This window comes from Stegastes partitus, unplaced genomic scaffold (genome assembly GCF_000690725.1).
Source record: "Stegastes partitus isolate 25-593 unplaced genomic scaffold, Stegastes_partitus-1.0.2 Scaffold1346, whole genome shotgun sequence".
In the NCBI taxonomy this organism is placed as follows: domain Eukaryota; kingdom Metazoa; phylum Chordata; class Actinopteri; family Pomacentridae; genus Stegastes; species Stegastes partitus.
In genome coordinates, this window is record NW_007579077.1 from 10,598 (window position 1) to 30,750 (window position 20,153).

The 20,153-nt window shown below is 44.1% G+C and overlaps 1 protein-coding gene across 1 annotated transcript; it reads right to left on the bottom strand.

The window, feature by feature from the left end:
* Positions 1 to 1,104: 1,104 nt before the first annotated feature.
* On the bottom strand, positions 1,105 to 19,812 carry gon4lb (gon-4 like b). The gene is made up of 31 exons (XM_008298738.1): positions 19,761 to 19,812; positions 18,628 to 18,814; positions 18,380 to 18,507; positions 18,169 to 18,243; positions 17,792 to 17,842; positions 17,638 to 17,676; positions 17,458 to 17,556; positions 16,745 to 16,846; positions 16,021 to 16,116; positions 15,670 to 15,913; positions 14,433 to 14,534; positions 14,309 to 14,349; positions 13,922 to 14,007; positions 11,949 to 12,198; positions 11,466 to 11,552; positions 10,222 to 10,408; positions 9,936 to 10,086; positions 9,357 to 9,507; positions 8,686 to 8,802; positions 6,908 to 7,652; positions 6,570 to 6,763; positions 6,241 to 6,484; positions 6,003 to 6,160; positions 4,860 to 5,057; positions 4,489 to 4,632; positions 3,940 to 4,248; positions 3,546 to 3,644; positions 2,322 to 2,448; positions 1,735 to 2,233; positions 1,523 to 1,625; positions 1,105 to 1,449 (listed from the first exon to the last, which is right to left on the bottom strand). Exons 1-31 carry the CDS (start codon positions 19,803 to 19,805, stop codon positions 1,333 to 1,335), a joined length of 5,175 nt encoding a protein of 1,724 aa, XP_008296960.1. The 5' UTR covers positions 19,806 to 19,812; the 3' UTR covers positions 1,105 to 1,332.
* Between the last annotated feature and the right edge of the window lie 341 nt (positions 19,813 to 20,153).

A 20,153-nucleotide genomic window follows, 5' to 3' on the forward strand; every position in this document is an offset into this window, starting at 1 on the left:
ACTACTGTACTATGTCGCCACCAGTTTTAGCACGTGAAAGGAAAAAGTAATAAGAATGTATTACATGTCTGAAACAGCTTAAAAACACTGTTTCAAACACCTGAACAAGTTTTGCAGCAGAACACTGACATAGATGATGTTTATCTGTCTGCTGCCTCAACATTGTGTTCCAAGTGGAAACATGAGCTGCATTGTTCCTTTATGTGGTTGGGTTTAAAAAGGGAGTGAGGATTTATGGTTTTATAAGGTAACCAGAGACAAGTGAGGGAGGCCACCAACACACCTATTTCTCATCTGAGGGAGCTACAAGAAAAAGACGAGTGAGGGAGGCCACTAAGACACCTGAGTCCTCTGACGGAGTTACAAGAAGGAGATGAGTGAGAGTGGCCACCAAGACACCTATGACTCCTCTGAAGGAGTCACAAGAAAGAGACTCCTGAGGTGGTCACCAAGACACCTGAGTCCTCTGAAGGAGTTTACAGGCTTCAACAGCTAAGATGGGAGACTTTGGATAAAACAAGTGTTGCCTGTTCTTCACCAGTCAAAGCTTTGAGTGGCAAAGAGGAAGACACTGTTAAAAAGCTCATAATATGGACTAGAGTTCACCAGAGGGCATGTGTGAGACTCTGCAGTCAACTGGAATAACGTTCTTTGGTCTGATGAGACTAAAATGGAGATCTTTGTCTATCAGATTTGGGATAATTGAAGAGATAAAAAAAACGGTGGACAGTGACAGTTTGACGTCCCTGCAACACAACTTCATCACAACTGTGAAACAGTTTAATATTATTGCACTTTTCAACTAGTATTCAACAATCTTGTCTCTGATTAAAGATGAGTAGAACAGTTACAGGTTTAAAATAATGTAAATGTATAAAACAGACGTATTGTGTTTTGTTCACTTGTACAGCTAGTAAAGTTAGTCTTCTGGCAGCGAACCATTGAGCTTGTATACATTCCTCCAAGGAAATAGGAATTAAAACCAAAACCAAGCTAGAATACAGTTTAGAAATATGACCAAGAGGCATTGTTTTGTTTCTTAGTGACAGTTTTTCAGTGCTGTTGAGTCAAAATGAATTTCAAATTAATAAGATGCCAGCAGACTGAGTGATGAAAAACTGATTTAATGTTTAAAAAAATGTCACATCTTTACAAAGACATTAAATAATCTGAACGCTCGTATTTACATTTTGTTTTTCATATGAACAATAAACAGCTGTGACCTAAAACGTCTTTTACAATAAAAATCGTCAAAATATCAAACAACATTTTCTGCTCCTGATCTGAAGCTCTTCTCATTGGGTGACATTAGTGTCTTCATCTTAGTGAATATCAGTCTTCTGTCTCATTGGCTGATGCTGCTTCGGTGGGCGGAGCTTCATCTTCAGAGCTGGTCTGACGAGCTGCTGTCCGAAACAAACGCATCAAATCCCGAAACCTGCGAGACACCTGAAGACACAAGGACAGGTGAGCATAGAGCTTAAAAACAAATCACAGGCCGACAGAAGCAACAGTCAATTACCTCACTAGGCGTCTTGTTGCCAAGGAGGCTGGAGATGGCCTGAAAAGTGTCCTGATTGGCCCCCTCCTGCTGACATGTTGTCAAGATGACACGATCAGCTTCTCTGGATATGAAACAAAACAACGGTCAGTAACTCCTGCTGCTCCTTACAGAGGAGGAGACAGCACATCCGAGGAAGAGGAGCACAGACGGTAGTTCGAACTCATGTGTACCTGGTCCACAGGATCACTTTCTCTCCACTCGCCGTCAGAGAAATGTTCTTGGCACAGACAGGGAGGTCAGGAGGAGGACTGGGCCGAGGAGGAGCAGAGGAGCAAGAACCGAGGCTGGAGGAGGTACAGACAGAGGAAGAAACAGAAGAAACGGAGGCGGAGGTGACAGTGGAGGAGGTGATGGAAGAGGTGCAGGCAGAAGGAGAAACAGAAGAAACGGAGGAGGAGGTGATGGAGGAGGTGCAGGCAGAGGGAGACAAGGAGGAGCTAACTAATGCAGAGGTGAAGACAGAGGAGGTGGATGTAACGGATGAGGTGATGGATGGGGGCTGTCGCGCCTCCTCTCTCCTGCTCCTCTTTCCTGTCAGACCCTGCTCCTTCTCACTGGTCTTCCTCTCCTCCTCTTCTTCATCACCCTCTTCATCGTCCAGCTCCTCCTCCTCCTCCTCCTTCTCATCAGTCAGAGGGAATGGGCCTTCCCACGATGCACCACTTTGATCTGTCAACAACAAGAAGTTGGTTTGTTATTCTCAGCAAACACACACCAGGCGGTTTGTTTAAAATGAACACATGCTTCAGTGACACACCTGGCTGTGGACTGTCATCACCCCCCTTCAGGTCCAGGTCTTTGTCACCTGGTTCGTCATGGGCAGTGCTTATCTGAGAGTAGAGAGGGTCCAGACTCTTCATGGCCCTGGACACTCCCCCTGAGGTCTGCAGGAGAAATCAACAGGTGAGTCAGGTATTTGCAAACATCTGTTTGTCACACCTGGAAACAAAATAAGTTCAACATCCCCAGATCATCTTTTGGTTTATCTGGCTTTACTTAACCAACTACAACATTCTGGATATGAGGTCTCATGAAGCTGGTTATCAACTCTGAGTCAATTCAGGGTTATTGAATTTGGATGTAAGTGTGTTCATATAAAAGAGGTGGTGCTGGTATCAAATGACCAGTCACAGACATGGACAGGTATACTGGCGGCAGAGTGACATATTTTACCAAAAAAAAGAGCAAACTATAATATTAGAGAAAGATTTTAAACAGACTAAAAGTTAAAGTTACACTAAACGTTACACAGCTGCAGGAGCTGCTGCAGGAGGGAAAACTGCAGATTGTGTTGACAGGCTTATTAATGTCACCACCAAAGATATTAGGACACGAGCAGATCGGACTATTATTACAACTGCATATATTTTTTAAAGTGTTGCTTAGATGTATTCTTCTAAAGCTGTTCTTTTGCAGTGTTAAACAGTCTGAGAGCTAGTACAATATGAACAGAAAAAAACATAATTCAAACCTCTAAGTAGGCTGACTCTCATATCACATAGCGTGCACAACTTTATAGATGCTACTTTATACATGCTACTCACAAAAACAGTTTTCATGGTGATTTTATGAGGTCAACAATCAGCTGTAAGGCTTTAGTGTTTTGATCAGTTTCTGTTTTAGGATTTAATTGCTCTACAAAGGCAAATAGAATAATGACATGACTTTGAAATCGCTTGCAACTCTAGAAGTTTTGATCCTCTCTTGCTATCTTAGCACTGAGCTCCACTACATCTTCAAGTAACATTTTCCAAGAGAACTGATTGGTCAGTACGCGGCGTTTTAATACGTGCTGATCTTATCACTAGCATAATCTGTATGGAACAGGTAAGGCGTTCAGCACAAGTTACCATGGAGATGTATGTGGTGAAACATGAATCACTGTTGTAGTACCGGAAACCAAGCGTTAACCCTGAAGTTACCTCAATAACCTTAAAGCCTGCTTTGTAGTGCAGGAACCAGAGCAAACATGAGGACACACCTTGTTGCCATGGCAGCGGGAACATTCTTTCCTCCTGTGTCGGCGGATCTTCGCATCGGGACAGAGGCAGGACCAGTGTTTATCTGACCAATCACAGTCCTGGAAGCACAACATGCACTGTAAACAACAAACTGACCAGTGTGGCAAGAACTCTTTGAATGAACTAGAACAAAGGGTCCAGACTATTAAAGGACCCAGATGTCTAAAGGAACGAGGCTTTTAAAGGATCCAGACCGTTGTAGGATCCAGACCTTTACTAGGATCAAGATCTTTATAGGACAAAGACCTTAGTATGATTCAAATCTCTAAAGGAACTAAATTTTCATAGGACCTTTATAAGATTCAAACCTTTATCGGATCCAAATTCTTAAAAGGACCTAGGTCCTCTGCAGACCTTGTAGTTTCTGTGTGCGTCCATCTTCCTCCTCTGGCGCCGGTTTGTCATTGGTTGGATCTTAAGACCCTCTTCTTCCTCTTCAAGCTCTGGCAGTGTCACTTCCTCAAAGCCGCTACAGACCCCGCCTCCTGATACCTGGCCAACCCCTTCTCCACCGTCTGATCCACCCCCTCCATCCTCTGGCCAATGGGCTTCTTCAAACTGTCCAGGGCGGGCTGGAGGTGGGCGGAGCTCATCAAAAAATACCCAGAATTCAGCTTGAAGATGGGTGTGGCCTTTCAGCAGCGTGGCCATCTGAGCTTTCAACTGCAAACCATTAAACAGCTGTTGTTAGCTTCAATAAAATCCACTTGTTAAACTGGTTTCTGTATATTTATTGATATGGCTGAACTGGTTATTGTATAATTTTATTAATAATGGTAAACTAATTTCTGTTTCTAATGATATATGGTTAAACAGTTTTTTTTATTTCTATTCATTGACAATGGTTAAATAGGTTTTGTATAGTTATAAATGATGGTTAATCTGGTCTCATACCAATCGTACCTCGTGGATACTGGTTGGACTCAGGTCTGGACCGGTCTGCAGAGCTTTGATAATCTTCTGGTAATGTGACGGATTATCTCCAAAACTGATCTCTAGCTGTCGCAGGAAACGGCGGCTGCGTTCAAACGCCTGCTGCTCCTCAAACTGTGGAGACAGTTCATGATTTCAACAAACACTAAAGTTCATGAGGAAAACTTCATGCTGCCTGGAGGTAACATCAATCACTCAGAGCCTGTTTCACACCTGAACTGTAAACTGACCTGTGACCAGTGACATTATAAACACTGACAGGAAACAGCAGGTTGATGTAGACTGTGTGGACAACATACAAACACCTGCTGTTTTCCACCTTATACACCTGTGCAGCTCACCAGTCCACACTGCAGGGCCTGCTCTGGATGCAGGAATGCAGCAAAGTCTCGGAGGAGGTCCATCCGGTTCCCCAGGATGCAGCGCAGCTTCCGGTACAGCAGCAGCAGTTCCTCTCCTTCTCCCACCTGCTCAAACTCATTTAGCAGAGACACAAACTCCTCCATCTGACCAGGTACGTCCTGCAGCGCGTCACGCACCTGTGGACCACAACAATCAGGTCAGCTTGATTCTTGTGGCACCAAATCACAACATGTCCTCTCAGGAACTTCCCTTGAAATCTGTAAAAGCTGTTTTTTTGGGAGGAACAAGTCAAATGCAGATAGAACCTTCCAAGAACGCTGCATGAAACTTACACCTCTGATGTTTGGGTTACGATTGTAATTGTAATGGGTTCAGTGTAAGGGTCAGTGCTGATTACTTTGTCCTTTGCAGAGTTCAGTCTCAGGACTGTTTGGCCAGAATAAACATATTCTTCCTAGAACTATTAGTTATAGTTTCCATTGGGTTAGTCAGTGAGCAGCAACTGAAACAAATCTCTTCCATGGACAGTGGGACAGACAAAGTCTCAGGATTAACTTGATTTTCTCTTGGGCGTCCCTATAGCTCACCTAGTTGAGCAGGCGACTCATAAACAGGGGCTACAGTTCCCCCGCTCACGACCCGCTGCTGCAGGTCTCTCCCCATTCTTCTTCCCCTTTCTTGTCTATCTCTACTGCTCTAAATAAAGACATATTTTTAATATATTTTTTGGCAAAAAGCCCCAAAAATATATTTAAAAAAATAAATAAATAAATAAAAAAACAAAACTTGACACTCTCTCAACATATCAGTGTGGCAGGTAAATAAAATGTGTGTTGGGTTCATCTGCTATAGTACCTGTGCCAGCAAGGACATTTCACTGTTAGGTTTTATATATAAGACAGTATATATAAGAAATGATGAGTCAATAAAATATATTTTAGGGGAAAAGATGAAAACATGTGGAAACAATTTCAGTCTCAGTTAAGTGTGTTTCAGCTGAACCAGGTCAGAATCATTAGGGAGGTCTCAGATGGACCCGACCCTGTCCTTGGGGGTTCTGGTTGGGGACAGTCTCCAGTCCGTCCCTCAGCTCTATGATAGGACACATCCTATAGTCTTACCCTGTTGAGGTAACTCTGGGCAAACGCCACATCTTTGCTCTCTCTGTGCGGGTCGTTGTCCAAGATGTTTTCATCGTACAGCAGCAACAGTTTAGTGGCGTCTTTACTGTGACGCTCCTGACGGCTCCTCTTCAAACCACGATGAGGTCGGCTTCGACCTGCAGACGACAAAAGACACTCAGTTATGATGTCAATTTAAAAAAAAAAAAAAAAAAAAGTTACCAGAGACAGATCTTACCTCGTCCTCGTCCAGAACATCTCCCTCCTCCTCTGGGCGTCCTCTCTCCTGATGGCGTCTCCTCGTCTAAGCCCACCTTACTACTCCGCCCCTCCACTGACTCCTCTCCCTTCGGTCCCTCCTCTTCTTCCTCCTCCTCCTCCTCCTGAGAACCAGGAGACGTCGGAGAGTGATCCTCCTCCGAGTCTCCGTCTGCACAGAGCCGCCGCTCCGCTGCTAGCCACGTCAGCTGCTTCATGGTTTCCTAAAGGTCAGAGGTCAGAGGTCAGTCTCACAACAGAAGTCGAATGTCAGCCTTACCCTGATGATGTCAGAAACTTCCTGGTTACCTGTAACTCAGGAACGGACAGCACCGACTCCTCTGAGGCTGATGACATCACTTCCTCCTCATCTTCATCCTGTGTAAGGTCATCAAAGTCCTCCTCCTCCTCACCCTGCCGGTCCTGATCTTCATCCCTGTCCTTGTCTCCATCATCCTCCCTGTCTCCTCCATCCTCCCTATCTTCTCCTCCGTCCTCCCTATCTTCTCCGCCATCCTCCCTGTCTCCTTGATCCTCCCCATCTTCTCTTCCTTCCTCCCTATCTTCTCCTCCATCCTCCCTATCTTCTCCTCCGTCCTCCCTGTCTCCTCCTCCATCCCTCCCCTCTGTCATCTGCTCCTCCCCACCACTGTTTTCTCCTCCATTCAAACTGATATGAAGAACAGTCTGCTTCTCCTTCCCCTCCTCCACCTGCCGCACCTGCTCAGGTGAGGGTCGTGACTTTGAGACTGTGTCGTGCACTTCTTTCATTGGAGCAAGAGGCTGCTGATTCCCAGGAGCAGGCTGGGAGGTGGTGGAGGGGGGAGGTGGTGGCGCCCACATCATCTGGAGCAGAAAGTAGCTGGGCTTCACAACTGTGTCTGAGCAAGGTATTATGGGATTTGTAGTGTTATGGCTGGACAGGGAGGACAAGGGGAGGAGGAATGGGAGGGGGGAGGGGCGTTCTTGTTCAGAAACCTTTTGCTGCATATTTTGGCCAACAGGAAGGCAAGACTGGATAACGTCAGTGCGTGTGGGGTGGGAGGGGACTGGATGAACAGTAGCCAATGGGACGGCCCCACTGACAGGAGATGGAGCCATTGGTAGGGCTCCTGACACAGCAGGGGGGTCAGAGAGCAACGAAACACCTGGAGAAGGAAGAGACAGGTAGCTAACTGGCTGCACGTCTACCTGTCTGTCAGTCAGGGCTTTAGCGAGGGGCAACAGAGATGCATTGTGGGCCAGAGTGAAGAGGCGTCTGTGTTGACGAGGAGGTGGGCGGGATGACTTGTTGAGCCAATAGGGGTGGAGCCTGAGAGCGCAACCTGGGGGGAGGGAGGGGGGGTAGGAGGTGGAGTCCAGCCGGGTCTTCTGGATGATCTGCTGACTGTTCTGCAGGTAAGAACCAACCAACAACACGTCAGTAACGGGTTGGTTAGTCTGTCAGTGGAGCGTACTTAATCTGTCAGTGATGGGTTGGTTAGTCTGTCATTAAGGGGTTACCTAATCTGTTTTCTACATGTTAATTACGGTTGTTAGTTACAGTTTAGTTAACTTTCTGAAACCCACAATTCACCAGCAGGTTTGCATGACTGTATCTACAGTGTGTGAAGCCTCCATTTATTCCTCTGTTGGTAACACCTGTGGACACTTGGAAACATGTGGCCATGCTGATTCTAAGATTTGTACGTTTTTGATCTCTCCTTGTAGCCATGGTTTCACATATTTAACATGTAACAGATTATATATTAACAGCTGACACTTGATATCAGGTGTTGTTTCCTGTCCCACTTAATAAATTGAACTGAATCAGGGGCTGTAAGGTGGCGCAGTTGGTTAGCACTGTTGCCTTGCAACAAGAAGGTCGCCGGTTCGCGTCACTGGCACTGGGATCCCTCTGCGTGGAGTTTGCATGTTCTCCCCGCAGCGTGGGTTCTCTCTGGCTTCCTCCCACAAAGTCCAAAAACATGTTGAGATTAATTGGTGATTCTAAATTGTCCGTAGGTGTGAGTGTGCTTGGTTGTCTGTCTCTAAGTGTAGCCCTGCGATAGACTGGTGACCTGTCCAGGGTGTCTCCTGCCTTCACCCTAAATCGGCTGGGACAGGCTCCAGCTCCCCCACCCCGCGACCCATGTGACGATTGTGTGGTGTATAGATAATGGATGGATGGAAACGCATGAGAACTGACACCTGTTGGTGAAAACCGGCACTGCAATGTTACACTAATATTGACCTGGAGTTTCCTGAGGTACATTTTGACCATTTCTGTAATGTTTACTTAAATATTTTGTCAGATAAGCACATATCTATGATGATATCATTCTGCCATACTCTCTGTCAGCAAGCTTTACACTGATCCGGATCTTGATGTGAATCTGGATCCTGGTCTTAATCTAGCTTTTGAATCAGGTTTTGTTTTTCCAACCTTGAGCCAGTTTGGCATGTTGGAGGTATTTCTGTCCACTGGGGGGCGTTGGTCTTCTGGCTGAACTCTGCTGCAGGCAAGTGGAAGAGGAGGGACGACCCCCTGCATCAGGAAAGTCTGAAAATATGACAAGTCAATAATTCAGCTACGCCTTCCCACCCAATGAGGGCATGTCTGCAGCCCCGGAGGCTGCACTTCTAGGACCAGTGATGTTTGCCTACTGAGTTGAATGCTAGAGACCACAAAGCCCACAGCATATGAAGCATGCTAATTAAACAACTTGTCCAAATGCAAGTCTTAGTAAGCAAGTTGTATTTTGCGTGAAATAAAGCTTCCACTCCTTAACTTGTTAGTTAGAATGCACTAACTGGGGGAATAAACCTTTAAAACTATAGGTATCTGGACATGAGGTAGAACTTTGTGTTAAATACATCTTGTATGGTATATTTTGAGTAAAATCATCCTTTAAAACCATAAGTCATGCACTTTCGTGATCCCCCATGGCAGTAGGTGGCGCGGTCTTGATAAAAAGTTCTAAATGTGCGGCCCGATAGGTGCAGTCTCCAGGGGTGCAGAAATAATTTTGGTATTGGTGAGACATTCTTACAGGACACAAATACAGCTGCTACAGTATTCTGAAAATGTGTGTGGTGATGTCACAGTGATGCCACCTTGATGACGTTGTTGCGTGTTGTTCTCGAACTGCTAATCTCTCTGACGTGTTTCCTGAAGTTCCATCGACTCTTACAGAGCAGGTACGAGCTGATCAGCTGATCTGCATGAAGTGTCCCCTCGAAGTGCTTCAGGCCCAGAACAATCAGCCTGCACAGAGGCATCATGGGAAACATTATGTCAGACAGTGTGTAGTTTGTGCCTCTCCTGTACCTTTCTGCAGGTATCTGTGGTTACTTATTGTGTTATATCATTATCAGCCTTTTACTTTACTGTGTTGTAGATTCAAGTTTAAATGACTAGAAATGAAAATCTGAAAAACTGAAATCTCTGATTCATAAAAGTCTTCAGATGCTTTGCTGAGGTCTCAAACTGTGGTCATAATTATCCTGTTAGCTTTATTAATCCTTAATCATTAGATCCCACTTGTGGAAATATGAACTGACTGGACAGAGTTAGACTCACATTTGTGTATATGAGATCAACATTTTATACTGCAAGTCAAGACACAAACAGAAGTCCAAAAGCTCTGTGCAGACCTCTATGATCAAACTGTGGTGAGACATAGACATTTGTACCCGTCCTCTCCGGCAGTGTAAACACTCCTGTGGTTTCTGCTGTGGACGGCAGGGTCCAGGCTGCAGATAGGGAGCAGTTCTGAGTAGAGAAAGACAGATCGGGTGGCGAACAGCCAGGCAGTGTCAGCAGGCAGCAGGGGGAAAGCGTGGCCTAAACAGAACCAAGACCAGAAACATAACCAGTTGATAGAATGTCAAACATGTCAAACATGGTAAAAAATGTCAAACTTGTGTCTGACAGGTGTTTAAAATTCAGTCAGAGCAAAGGTTCAGTTGTCCTCCTTACTGTTGGTTGCAGGAGTCATCCTCGGTAGCCAACGTCTGGAGGCTGCAGGTGCAGGAAGAGCAGGTGGAAGCGCCTCCCTCTGCTCCACCTCCTGCAGGAGATCCAGTGCCCCCTGCAGGTTACACACTCTGAAGCTGCTGCGGAGACCATCCTTCTCTCGGCGATGAGCAAACTGCTGTAGCTCATCCTGTGGGGAGGAAGAGAGAATTGTTGTGTTGTTTACTGATTGAACAGGTCGTGTTTGTGTTGTTGTCCAATGACCAGAGGGCTGTACAACAACGTTAGATTACTGGGTTAGCAAGGCATGTTGAGCGTAAAGTCAGACTTTTCAGTGTTACCAAGGCTCTTTTAACCTGCCAGATCACCATGGTAACGGATGCTGCACAGCTACATCACCATGGTAACAGATACTGCAGAGCTAACCTGGTCGGGAGCAGATTCTGTTCAGAGTTTAGATTTAAATCTGTTGAAAAAAGTGTCTTCCTGTAACAAAAATAATTTACTGATGATCCTCTGAGTGATTCAGACAGTCAGCTGATGGAATATATTTCATCTGTAAACACGTTGGTAACGCAGAAATCATATAAATATGTTTTTATGTGTGGTCCTGATTTGTTGCTCAGTCCTTTTGCACTGCTGCTTGTAGCACTGCAGCCAATGCAACAGAGATGAGAACACTGATTATTCTACTGGCATTTATTACAGAGAATAGTCAACCAGCAACATTCATTTTTCTTTGATTTGACCAAAAATTAAAGTGATTTCCTGCATTATGGGACAATGTCAGACCTAAATGCACTTCAACACAACACGATTCAATATACGAAGTTTAAAGTTCAACAGCTTATGGTGCAGCTGTCAACTACAAATAATCACCTGTATTGATCAGTAAAATAAATATATTTACACATGATTAACAGTTTTCTACCAGGCTTCCTGTCCTGCATCATGTACAATAGCAGCTTTTTACTGTCATATATTGTTATATTCCTTGTAGCTCTACATTAAAACAACCTGACTGAAGCAGCGACATATGATCGTTTGATTGAGTGCAGAAGAAGAATCAAATGACGCATTAAACACCAACAGTCTGAAGCAGAAAGCCTGAGTTTAGAAAACAGTTAACAACCACCTGTTATCTCCGACTGGGACTTTAGAGCCGGCTTAGACATAAAAAGCCTGGATATGTCAAACTTGCTTTCTTGTACAGCCCACAAATACTGTTTGTATTGTTGTTTACTTACTAGGTAGTGTTTGGTGATGGAGGCTTCGTGGTTTAGGGCATCAACACGGCGACTCAGCAGGTGAACCTGAGCCAGTAGCTGCACATGCTAAGAGTGAAAGCAACAGTTAGTCACATGGTCTCAGGGGAAACACCCTAGAGAAAGCTGCTGTCAATTAAATTGTGCATTTAAACTCAAGGGTTTGGTTATTGTTAAAGATGAAGAGCAGCTGATCACAGACACTAAATACAAAAATAAAGGACACACTGTGAAACAGAATCAGCTGTCTACTACCTCCTGCTGCCAATCCAGGTCCAGGTCCAGGACCAGAACAACAGTGGAAGCAGTCTGAGACATTCTTAAAGCCCCTACCTGGACATCAGGACCTCAGCTGAATCCAGTCAACCTCCATAGTCAGGTGATGCCTGCAGAATCACACCATCTGCATGGAGCAGTGGTTCAGTCCTGAGGCCACCAGCCAAGCGCTCGCCACATCTTGCATACCTGTTGCACCTGCTGCTGTAGCTGCAGTCTCTGGGCGTAGTCCACGTGGAGGGCAGGGCACATCCAGCTTGGCAGCACTAAGACGGATGCAGCGGTGTCGGGTGGTGGACAGGGTGTGTCCTTGGCGTAGCCGTTGTTACGGGGCTGGTTAGTTGTGTCTTGCAGGGCTCTCCGCTGCTGCAGAGCTTCGTACTGTTTCCTGACCGTCTGCCGTCGCTCCGTCAACATGCCAGCTAACGGCGCCTCAAAACTGTGGACAGCAAACAGGTAGAAAACTGTGTCCAGGTGTGTCACTGTTTCCTCCTCTGACTCAACACTACTGGCATGGGATATGTTGTGATGTATAAATAAAGTAAGCTGAATGTTATGTAGTCATAGATGAGGGACACACGAACTTAGTAACCAGTTTGACCTGGAAGGGGGCAGAGCATAAAATGGGACACAATTTGAAACCAAATGTTTCCTCTAACTTGGATTCTTCTTCATGTTTCTTTAGTGAAGAAGCATAAGAGGACTTTTCTGTTCCTCCCAACCCAAACAGTTACAGCACTTCTCTGCTGCACCGTCCCAATAGGAGGACCGACTGTACGGTAAGTACACGAGTGTCTCAATCTGTTTGTATTCATGCGTACATTGTCGTGTTTCTAGAAGTGTGGCTGTATAGCTCTACAAGTGTAAATGTCACAGCAGCAAAACTATTGAGATTCCATCAGAGAGTATTGATGATTCCATGAAGTTAGTTTAAACAGCTGCTGCACACAGAATGTTTGGACAATCAGTGACATATCTGATAGACTGACCACTGACAACAGTAGCTTATGAGTGTATCGTTATGTTAGACTAAACCAGCTTGCATTATGACTTTGGTCGTCAATAGCTCATCTTTGACCATCCATCATACACTAAATATCTCCCTACATGTGTTTATTGCTGCAGTTGCACATTACCGTCCAGAACATGCAACGTCTATACTGCCTTCACTGCCTTCAGGACCACAGAATCACAAGGATCCGCACGTTTTCAGGAGTTTAAAATCAATTTAACACCAAAGTATTAGAACTTGTGACGTCTGTAATCCAGATGTTCTGTATGGATTTGTCTTCGTATAGCTGTACAGTCACTTCACAATACATTCAGACCTTCACTTTGTGTTCCAGAATTAACTGTGAATCAATAACGTCAAAATTATCCCATCAATCTGCATTCAGTCACCAAGAATGACAAAGTGAAAACATGCTTTAGACAAACACGTGACATGCTATGTGATCTATGAATCTTATATCTATATCTTGTATATAAACCTTATCTTATCTTATATATAAATAAAGGCATATCTTATCTAATCTTATACACAGATGTGTATCTATCTAAACTCTGTAAACAGTTCTATTTAGTTGTGCATATAACAGCTGAAAGTATTTTATCTGTACTCTTCAAATGAATGATTATAATTATGTTTTTATGGATTGATTTTATCTGCCTCTGTGCTTTTAATGTAATCAATTAATAATTATGTTTATGTTCTGTGGACGGACTGATTTTATCTGTCTTCTTATACTTTTGTGTGAAGTCATTTGAATGACCTCGGGTACGAATTGTGCTACACAAATAAACCTGCCTTTGCCTTTTTCAGTTCAGTTCAGTTTGCCACAGGTGTAATCTAATCAGGTTGTGAAAAAACAACAACGGTTACAAAAGCAAACAAGATCAACATGACCACAGTTTCAGTAAATACAAGATTTCAGCTTTGATTTTGGATTAATTTGTCTACAACATGTTTTCAGTTTGTTATTCTGGTTCCTAAGTACAGACTGGTGGGAAATGTCTATGTTATTCATTTTACATTTATTCTGCACCACAGTGCAGGTCTAAACATTTTGAGAAGTGACTGTGTTTGATTAAATATACAATATGTGTTTGTACAGATATGTGTTCGACACTCTGACCTCCCATCATGCATCACTCAGCGTTACCGTAAAGCCTGGGGGACATTGAATTTTTGTCCAGTCTCCTCTCCTTCCTGCTCCTCCTCCTCAGCTGCCACCTCCTCGTCCTTGAGCTGCAACAGATTTCAGCATCACATGAGAAGGTCTGTTGCACCAAATAGTCCAAAAATCCAGAAACGTGAAGAGTTCCTGTTTGGGTTTTAAACTATTCAGGAGAAATGAGATGTCTTGGCCATTGATGATGTAAAGAACTGGTTTGTGTTTTACAGCGAAGATGAAACAGACTTGTTGTTTGTTGTAATTAACTGCAGTCTGATGTGAAATTTAAATCTGTGACAAAATTATTGTAAGTAATGAAGTCAGCAAGGAAATACCAACCAAATGATGTTTCAGTAACCAAACGTTTAAACTCACTGTATCAAAGAGTTCCTCCAGCAGCTCATTCACTTCCTTCTCTGAAAAAGAAGCAGAAGAGTTCACAGTGAGAACAACAAGTGAAACAACAAGACCAGAACCTTCGGACGTCCACGTCACCTACTCGTGATCTGCACGCCCCGGTCTGTCCGGTAGTCCTCCATGTCCGGTTCATCCAGATCATCCACAAAGTTGTACTCGGGGTCATCGTCGTCATCAGCTTCGTCTGAGAAAACAACAAGTTACAACTATTAATCCAACTTGCATGCAAAACGTAGTTTGCATTGACGTAAATATTTTAAATGATTTGAAACTTGAAACCTATAAAATATTTTAATCTAAAAACATATTCATTTTGTCACCACTTTTACTCTGATATCAGCCCTATAAACTGCTCAGGCTAAACTCCTCTCTTACTTAACACCTGCTCATTGACTATTTACTGATGTTCCCTAAACGCCTCACATCTAAAGATGGTTAAAACTAAATAAAATAAATTGTGCTTCATTATTAAAGCAAAATAAAACTGTTGTAGTAACTCAGACCATCAGGAACATAATGGAACTAAACCATTAAGAAAATAATATTTGCATTATTATATTATTATATAAACACTGCCAGGAGGCTGCAGTTTCCTCACACAGCTGTGAGACCAAACATTAGTTAGAAAAGAATGAACTTGAATTGATTTTATCTACTCTTTTCCATGAATGCACTTTTATATGAGCAGACCGCACAATAAACATCAAGACTGCAGTTGATCATGTTCACTTAATTGTAGGAAGCCAAAATTGTGATCGCTGTTAATATTAGTTTCACTTTGAATGGAGCTATTTCTTCTGTTTAACTGACTCAATCTGTATCTCCTGCACTCTGATCATCAGAAGTGTCAGAGCTCTCTCTCTCTCTCCACAATTTGCTTTTTTAAATAATCCGCTACAGATTGTTTTGTCTCTGGAACTGTTTGGTTATTCTACATGGTAACAGATGAATGGAATGTTTCATATCAGGCAGAGAGACTGACTGACTGAGACAAATTTCTTTTTAATTTGCACTTTTAGAAAAACTGATTAAAAATATGACTTATAGTGAAATCAAAACAGTTTCTGCACATTTTACACTTCATGAGGAACAAATCCAGATTTTTGAGTACAGTCTGAGCACTGTGCTGTCAGTCCAACAAAAAGAAAATTTAGCGCAAATCAGTCAGAGATGTTGCAGAAAGATTTTCTGATTGTGACGACAAAAAGATGAAGAAACTCTCAAAGTGGTAGAAGACACACTTTCCACAAGAAAAAACTGACAACATGAAGATAAAGTGAGGCAGAATTTGATTCTGGCGGTGCTACTGTCAGTCTAACCTTCGCAATCAGGCGCCATGAGACCCTGCAGCCACCTCGTCCAATGACGATCCTCCTTCCGCTGGGCGTGGTTCTGATCATACATGTCCGCTGTGATGTCAGGGGCAAGAAGCTCCGCCTCCAGCTGACCCAGAGGGATGTTAACCAGACGGAGCTTGGAGCGTGTGCGGTACGCTAAACAGTTGGAACCTTCATCACCACCACCACCACCATCATCATCAGCATCAGGTTTTCTGTCCAGAGACTGCCAGACAGACAGGTGAGAGAAACCGGTGAGAGACAGACAGGTGGAAAGAAAGAGAGGCAGACAGGTGGCAGACAGACAGATAAAAGAGAGACAGACAGGTGTACCTGGTCGTAGGTGTAGGTGGGGCTGCAGTCCAGCTCCTCCTCTACAGCATTCAGTCTCTCCATGAAAGAGGATTCAGCCGGAGGAGAGAGCAGCTGCTGAGGAGAGCAGGTGGACATCATTATCTGTTCCCTAAGATGTGCCGGACATCTCTGAAAAACAGGCCTGATCTCATTTCACTAACAGTACATCCAACACTCCTCTCCTCACATCTTAGTCCGTCCCACCAGAGATACGAGGAGGAGTTGAGGCAACAGGTATTGAACAAATTGAGACATCCTCAGTTTAGAGCTTCTGTTTAAATCAATTTCAATTAAATACGATGTGTGGTCACAGCTGTATCACATGTCCACTGTTTTATTCCACTGACCTACTACTGGACCTCTGTTTTATGATCTCTCAAAATAGCACTATACAAACTAAGAGTGACATATATCAGTACTGAGGGATATATATCATATACACATTAGTCAATGCTGCTGCAGACATGGTTTGTATATTCCTGCTTTGTGTGATACACCTGTGAATTATAACCCTGAGCTTCAAGCTGCATTTTACAAACTGAGACGTCCTTTGTGATGGTGCACCAAGATGGATTTCTGTATCACGGGCCAGAGAACAGAGGAGTTGAGAAGGCTGAAATTACTATAATTAGGTGAGTCTCAGGAACCTGAAAAGGTCAGGAGTCAGGGGTTAGGGTATCTGCTGGGTCAGGGGTTAGCGTACCTGTGGGGGTTCTTCAGCCCTCCGGTCTTCTGGAGGTTTGAATTGTGAGCCCTGATGCATTCTAGGAGGGGAAGTCAAGCTGTCTCCATCACTGAGGAAGCTCTGCACACAGAGTGATGTTTGTTAAAGCAGCTGAAACACTCTTTGACAGTGTTGGTAAAAGCTTGGTGCAGCAACAGGAGTTTTTCAAGTGTTGCTTGGAATTTTACAATTTATCATCGGGATGAATTATGATGTCTTGTGCCGGTCTGACGGGACGTCCAGTCCACAGTACCCAGCAGCTGTTCACATTGCGCTGGCATTAGTGTTGGTTTGTGGAGCAGCTGTTTCAGCACTGCGCTTCCACTATAATCAGTGGAACTGGCAACAGGCGTGACAGCAGCGTGTAAGTGGCATGTATGCACCACAGAGATCCGCTCTGGCAACGTAAAAGCAGACCAGTCTTCTACTTATAGTTTTTACACAAGGTGTGTCTGCTCCTTCTACACAGAAACAAGTCATAAAGTGTTTAACTTCTTCTCCTTGAAATCAAACAGCTGTAGTTTGATTAAAAGAGGACCAGCAGTCTGTAGGTGTTAACTTGCCAATGTTACACAAACTCAGAGGAACACTTAAAGTGATATAGTGTTGGACATGTTATAATACTGGACATGTTTCAGCGCTGGACATGTTATAATACTGGACCATGGTTGGACGGTCGGCGAGTCACTCACCTCCTCAGCCGTGTCTTCCTCCTCGTCTTCATCAGGACAGTACTCTTCATCAGATGAATCTTCATCCTCCTCAAGATCAATGTCAACAAACTGAGGAGGCTGCAGGACAGGCAGACGGTTAAAAAGACAGACAACTGCGAAAGAGACAGACAGACAGTTAGAAAGACTGAATGACTTTACCTTGACTAAGTGCACTCCTGACAGACTCCAGTTTAGTGGCTGGAACCAGACAGACAAATAGACAGACAGACAGACAGACAGACAGACAGGTTAGACAGGGTTGTCTTGAACTGTTGGGAAACTGTAAGAGAGGATTGTAGGAGGTTGAGTCTACCTGTCCCTGCTGGATGGCTTGTTTCAGTCTGGAACGAGTCATTTTCGGCTCCTGATTGAAGACAAAGAGACATGAGTTTTACTATAAAGACAGGGACAGACTGATGTTAGAGAGATAGAGAGACACAGAGACAGAGAGAGAGAGAGAGAAAGAGAGAGAGACACATGACTTTCGTGATAATTACAGAGACAAACAACGGGACAGACAGCAGGGCAGAGAGAGACAGAGAGAGACAGACAGACAGACATTAAAGAGACAGACAGAGACAAAACCTTCATGATAAAGCAAAATGAACACATGAAGGAAGACGAACAAGAAGAGACACTGCAGAGACACAATGAAGTCCATCTAAAGACAGAGACACAGAGGACACTCACAAACATGGGCAGATCCTGAGTGTCTCTGATTGCTGTCTTCATCATCGCCACCACACGCTCATGGGTAATCACCTCCTGAAAGGGGACACAAAGCAAGTTAGAGGACTGAGGACAGAGACACATCACACTCAGGACAGAGACATGTCAGATTCTGAGGACAGAAATACATCACACTGTGGATAGAGACATAAGCCATGTGCATGTTGCTCACGTGCAGGATGGCTCGCACGTTGCTGGACGTCAGGTTGAGCTCTTTGGATTTCCTGTCCAGGTCGATGTCCAGTCGACCAAGCTCATCGTCGCTGGACTCATTGGTCTCCCTGGTGACAGTCCCCTCACCTGAGCAGGAGACAGAGACACTTGAACATGTGGCTTCATCATACCTCTCTGTTCACACCTGTCCACAGGCGAAATCCACCAAATTGGGACATAAAATACAATCTAAAGTGTATCAGTCACCTGAGACTGCTGAGACAGGAGTCATGTCCTCCTGCTGTCTGTTCTCACTGGGACGTTCTGTTCCAGGTGTGGGTGCTGTCTCGGACCTCCGTCCCGTCCTGAAGACATCCGTTCCTCCATCCGTCCTTAAACATTTAAACTCCAGAGGACAAACATCTTCTTCTGCTGCACGCCGCCTCTCCGTCCACTAGAACACACAGAGGACAATCAGTAAGACCAGTGATCAGTACATCAGTGATCAATACATTAGCAATGAATACATCAACAGCAACTGATACATTGCCACACAGTCAATCAGTGTTGCCTTTCTTTTATATTTGTTTGCAAAAATTGGAGTGAAAATCTTTTTGTTTGATGCAATCTTACTTTATTTCTGTTTGGGTTATTTACAAGCAGCCTTTTGTCAGATGTACAAAGAAGGGAGAAAAAAAACCTTAGTGTGGCTTCTAATTCTGCTTAGTTTTATCTATTTATAAACTACACATCCTAACTGTACTTGTATCTATATCAGCAATCAATACCCCAGTGACTGATACATCAGCGACAGATAGACCAATAATCAATACACCAGTGTGATCAGAATCATTAATGCGTTATTGATGTGTCAGTAATTCAGTGTCCCTGAGCAGTTTCTTTGTTTCTGTAAATCTTCTGTCCATCAGAACTCTTGTTGAAATGTTGACGTTAAGGTGCTGTATAATTTAAAAAAAAATTAACTACTATTAATAATACCACTATTATGTAACAGACGGGTCTTTAGGTGGGTTTTAGGGGCTAGTTTAAGTGATACTGAATCAGTTTGTGACTCGGCTATGAGCCTGCAGAGCTCCGTGTATACAGTTAGCAACGTTAGCTCGAAGCTAACAGCTAGTTCATAACAGCAGCGTGCTTCCTAGCACTGTTTTGTCGATGTGTGTCATGCTGGCCCGAGTCAGGTGTACAGGTAAAGACGAGTGCAGGGTTGTTGTCAGGTGTTCAGGTAAACACAGGTGCATGGTTGTTATCAGATGTACAGGTAGACTACAAGCGAGCACAAACCGTCGGAACACCGGCAGCTAACGCAGCTAAGCTAACACCCAGCAGGCGGTCCCACTGAGCGGGTGCAGCAGTAAGACCAGTAAGCAGAACCGAACCTGTTCCAGACGAGGATTCGCAGTCAGACTGAAATCTGCCGCCATCTGCTCGCTCTCATGTTCACTTGTTAACTCCGTTAACTCAGTTAGCTTCTGCTCCGCCAACAACTACAACACTTCCGGCTTTCTACGGAGCGCCGTTGTTTCAAATGAGGAGCCACGTGACGAGTGTTTGGCGCCACCTGCTGTCCTGGAGGTCTAACAGCGGGACTCTGTGGGAAACACAGGTGGCGGAGAGTATCAGAACCAGAACTTTCTGTTGAGTTTTATAATCAGGATGTTGACCACGGTTTATTTAAACAACATAAGCTGTCCAGCAGCTGTCTGTCAGTTGGCCACTGTACATTATTTCATCTCTTAAAAAAATGTGTCATAATGTAAACACTCGCATTT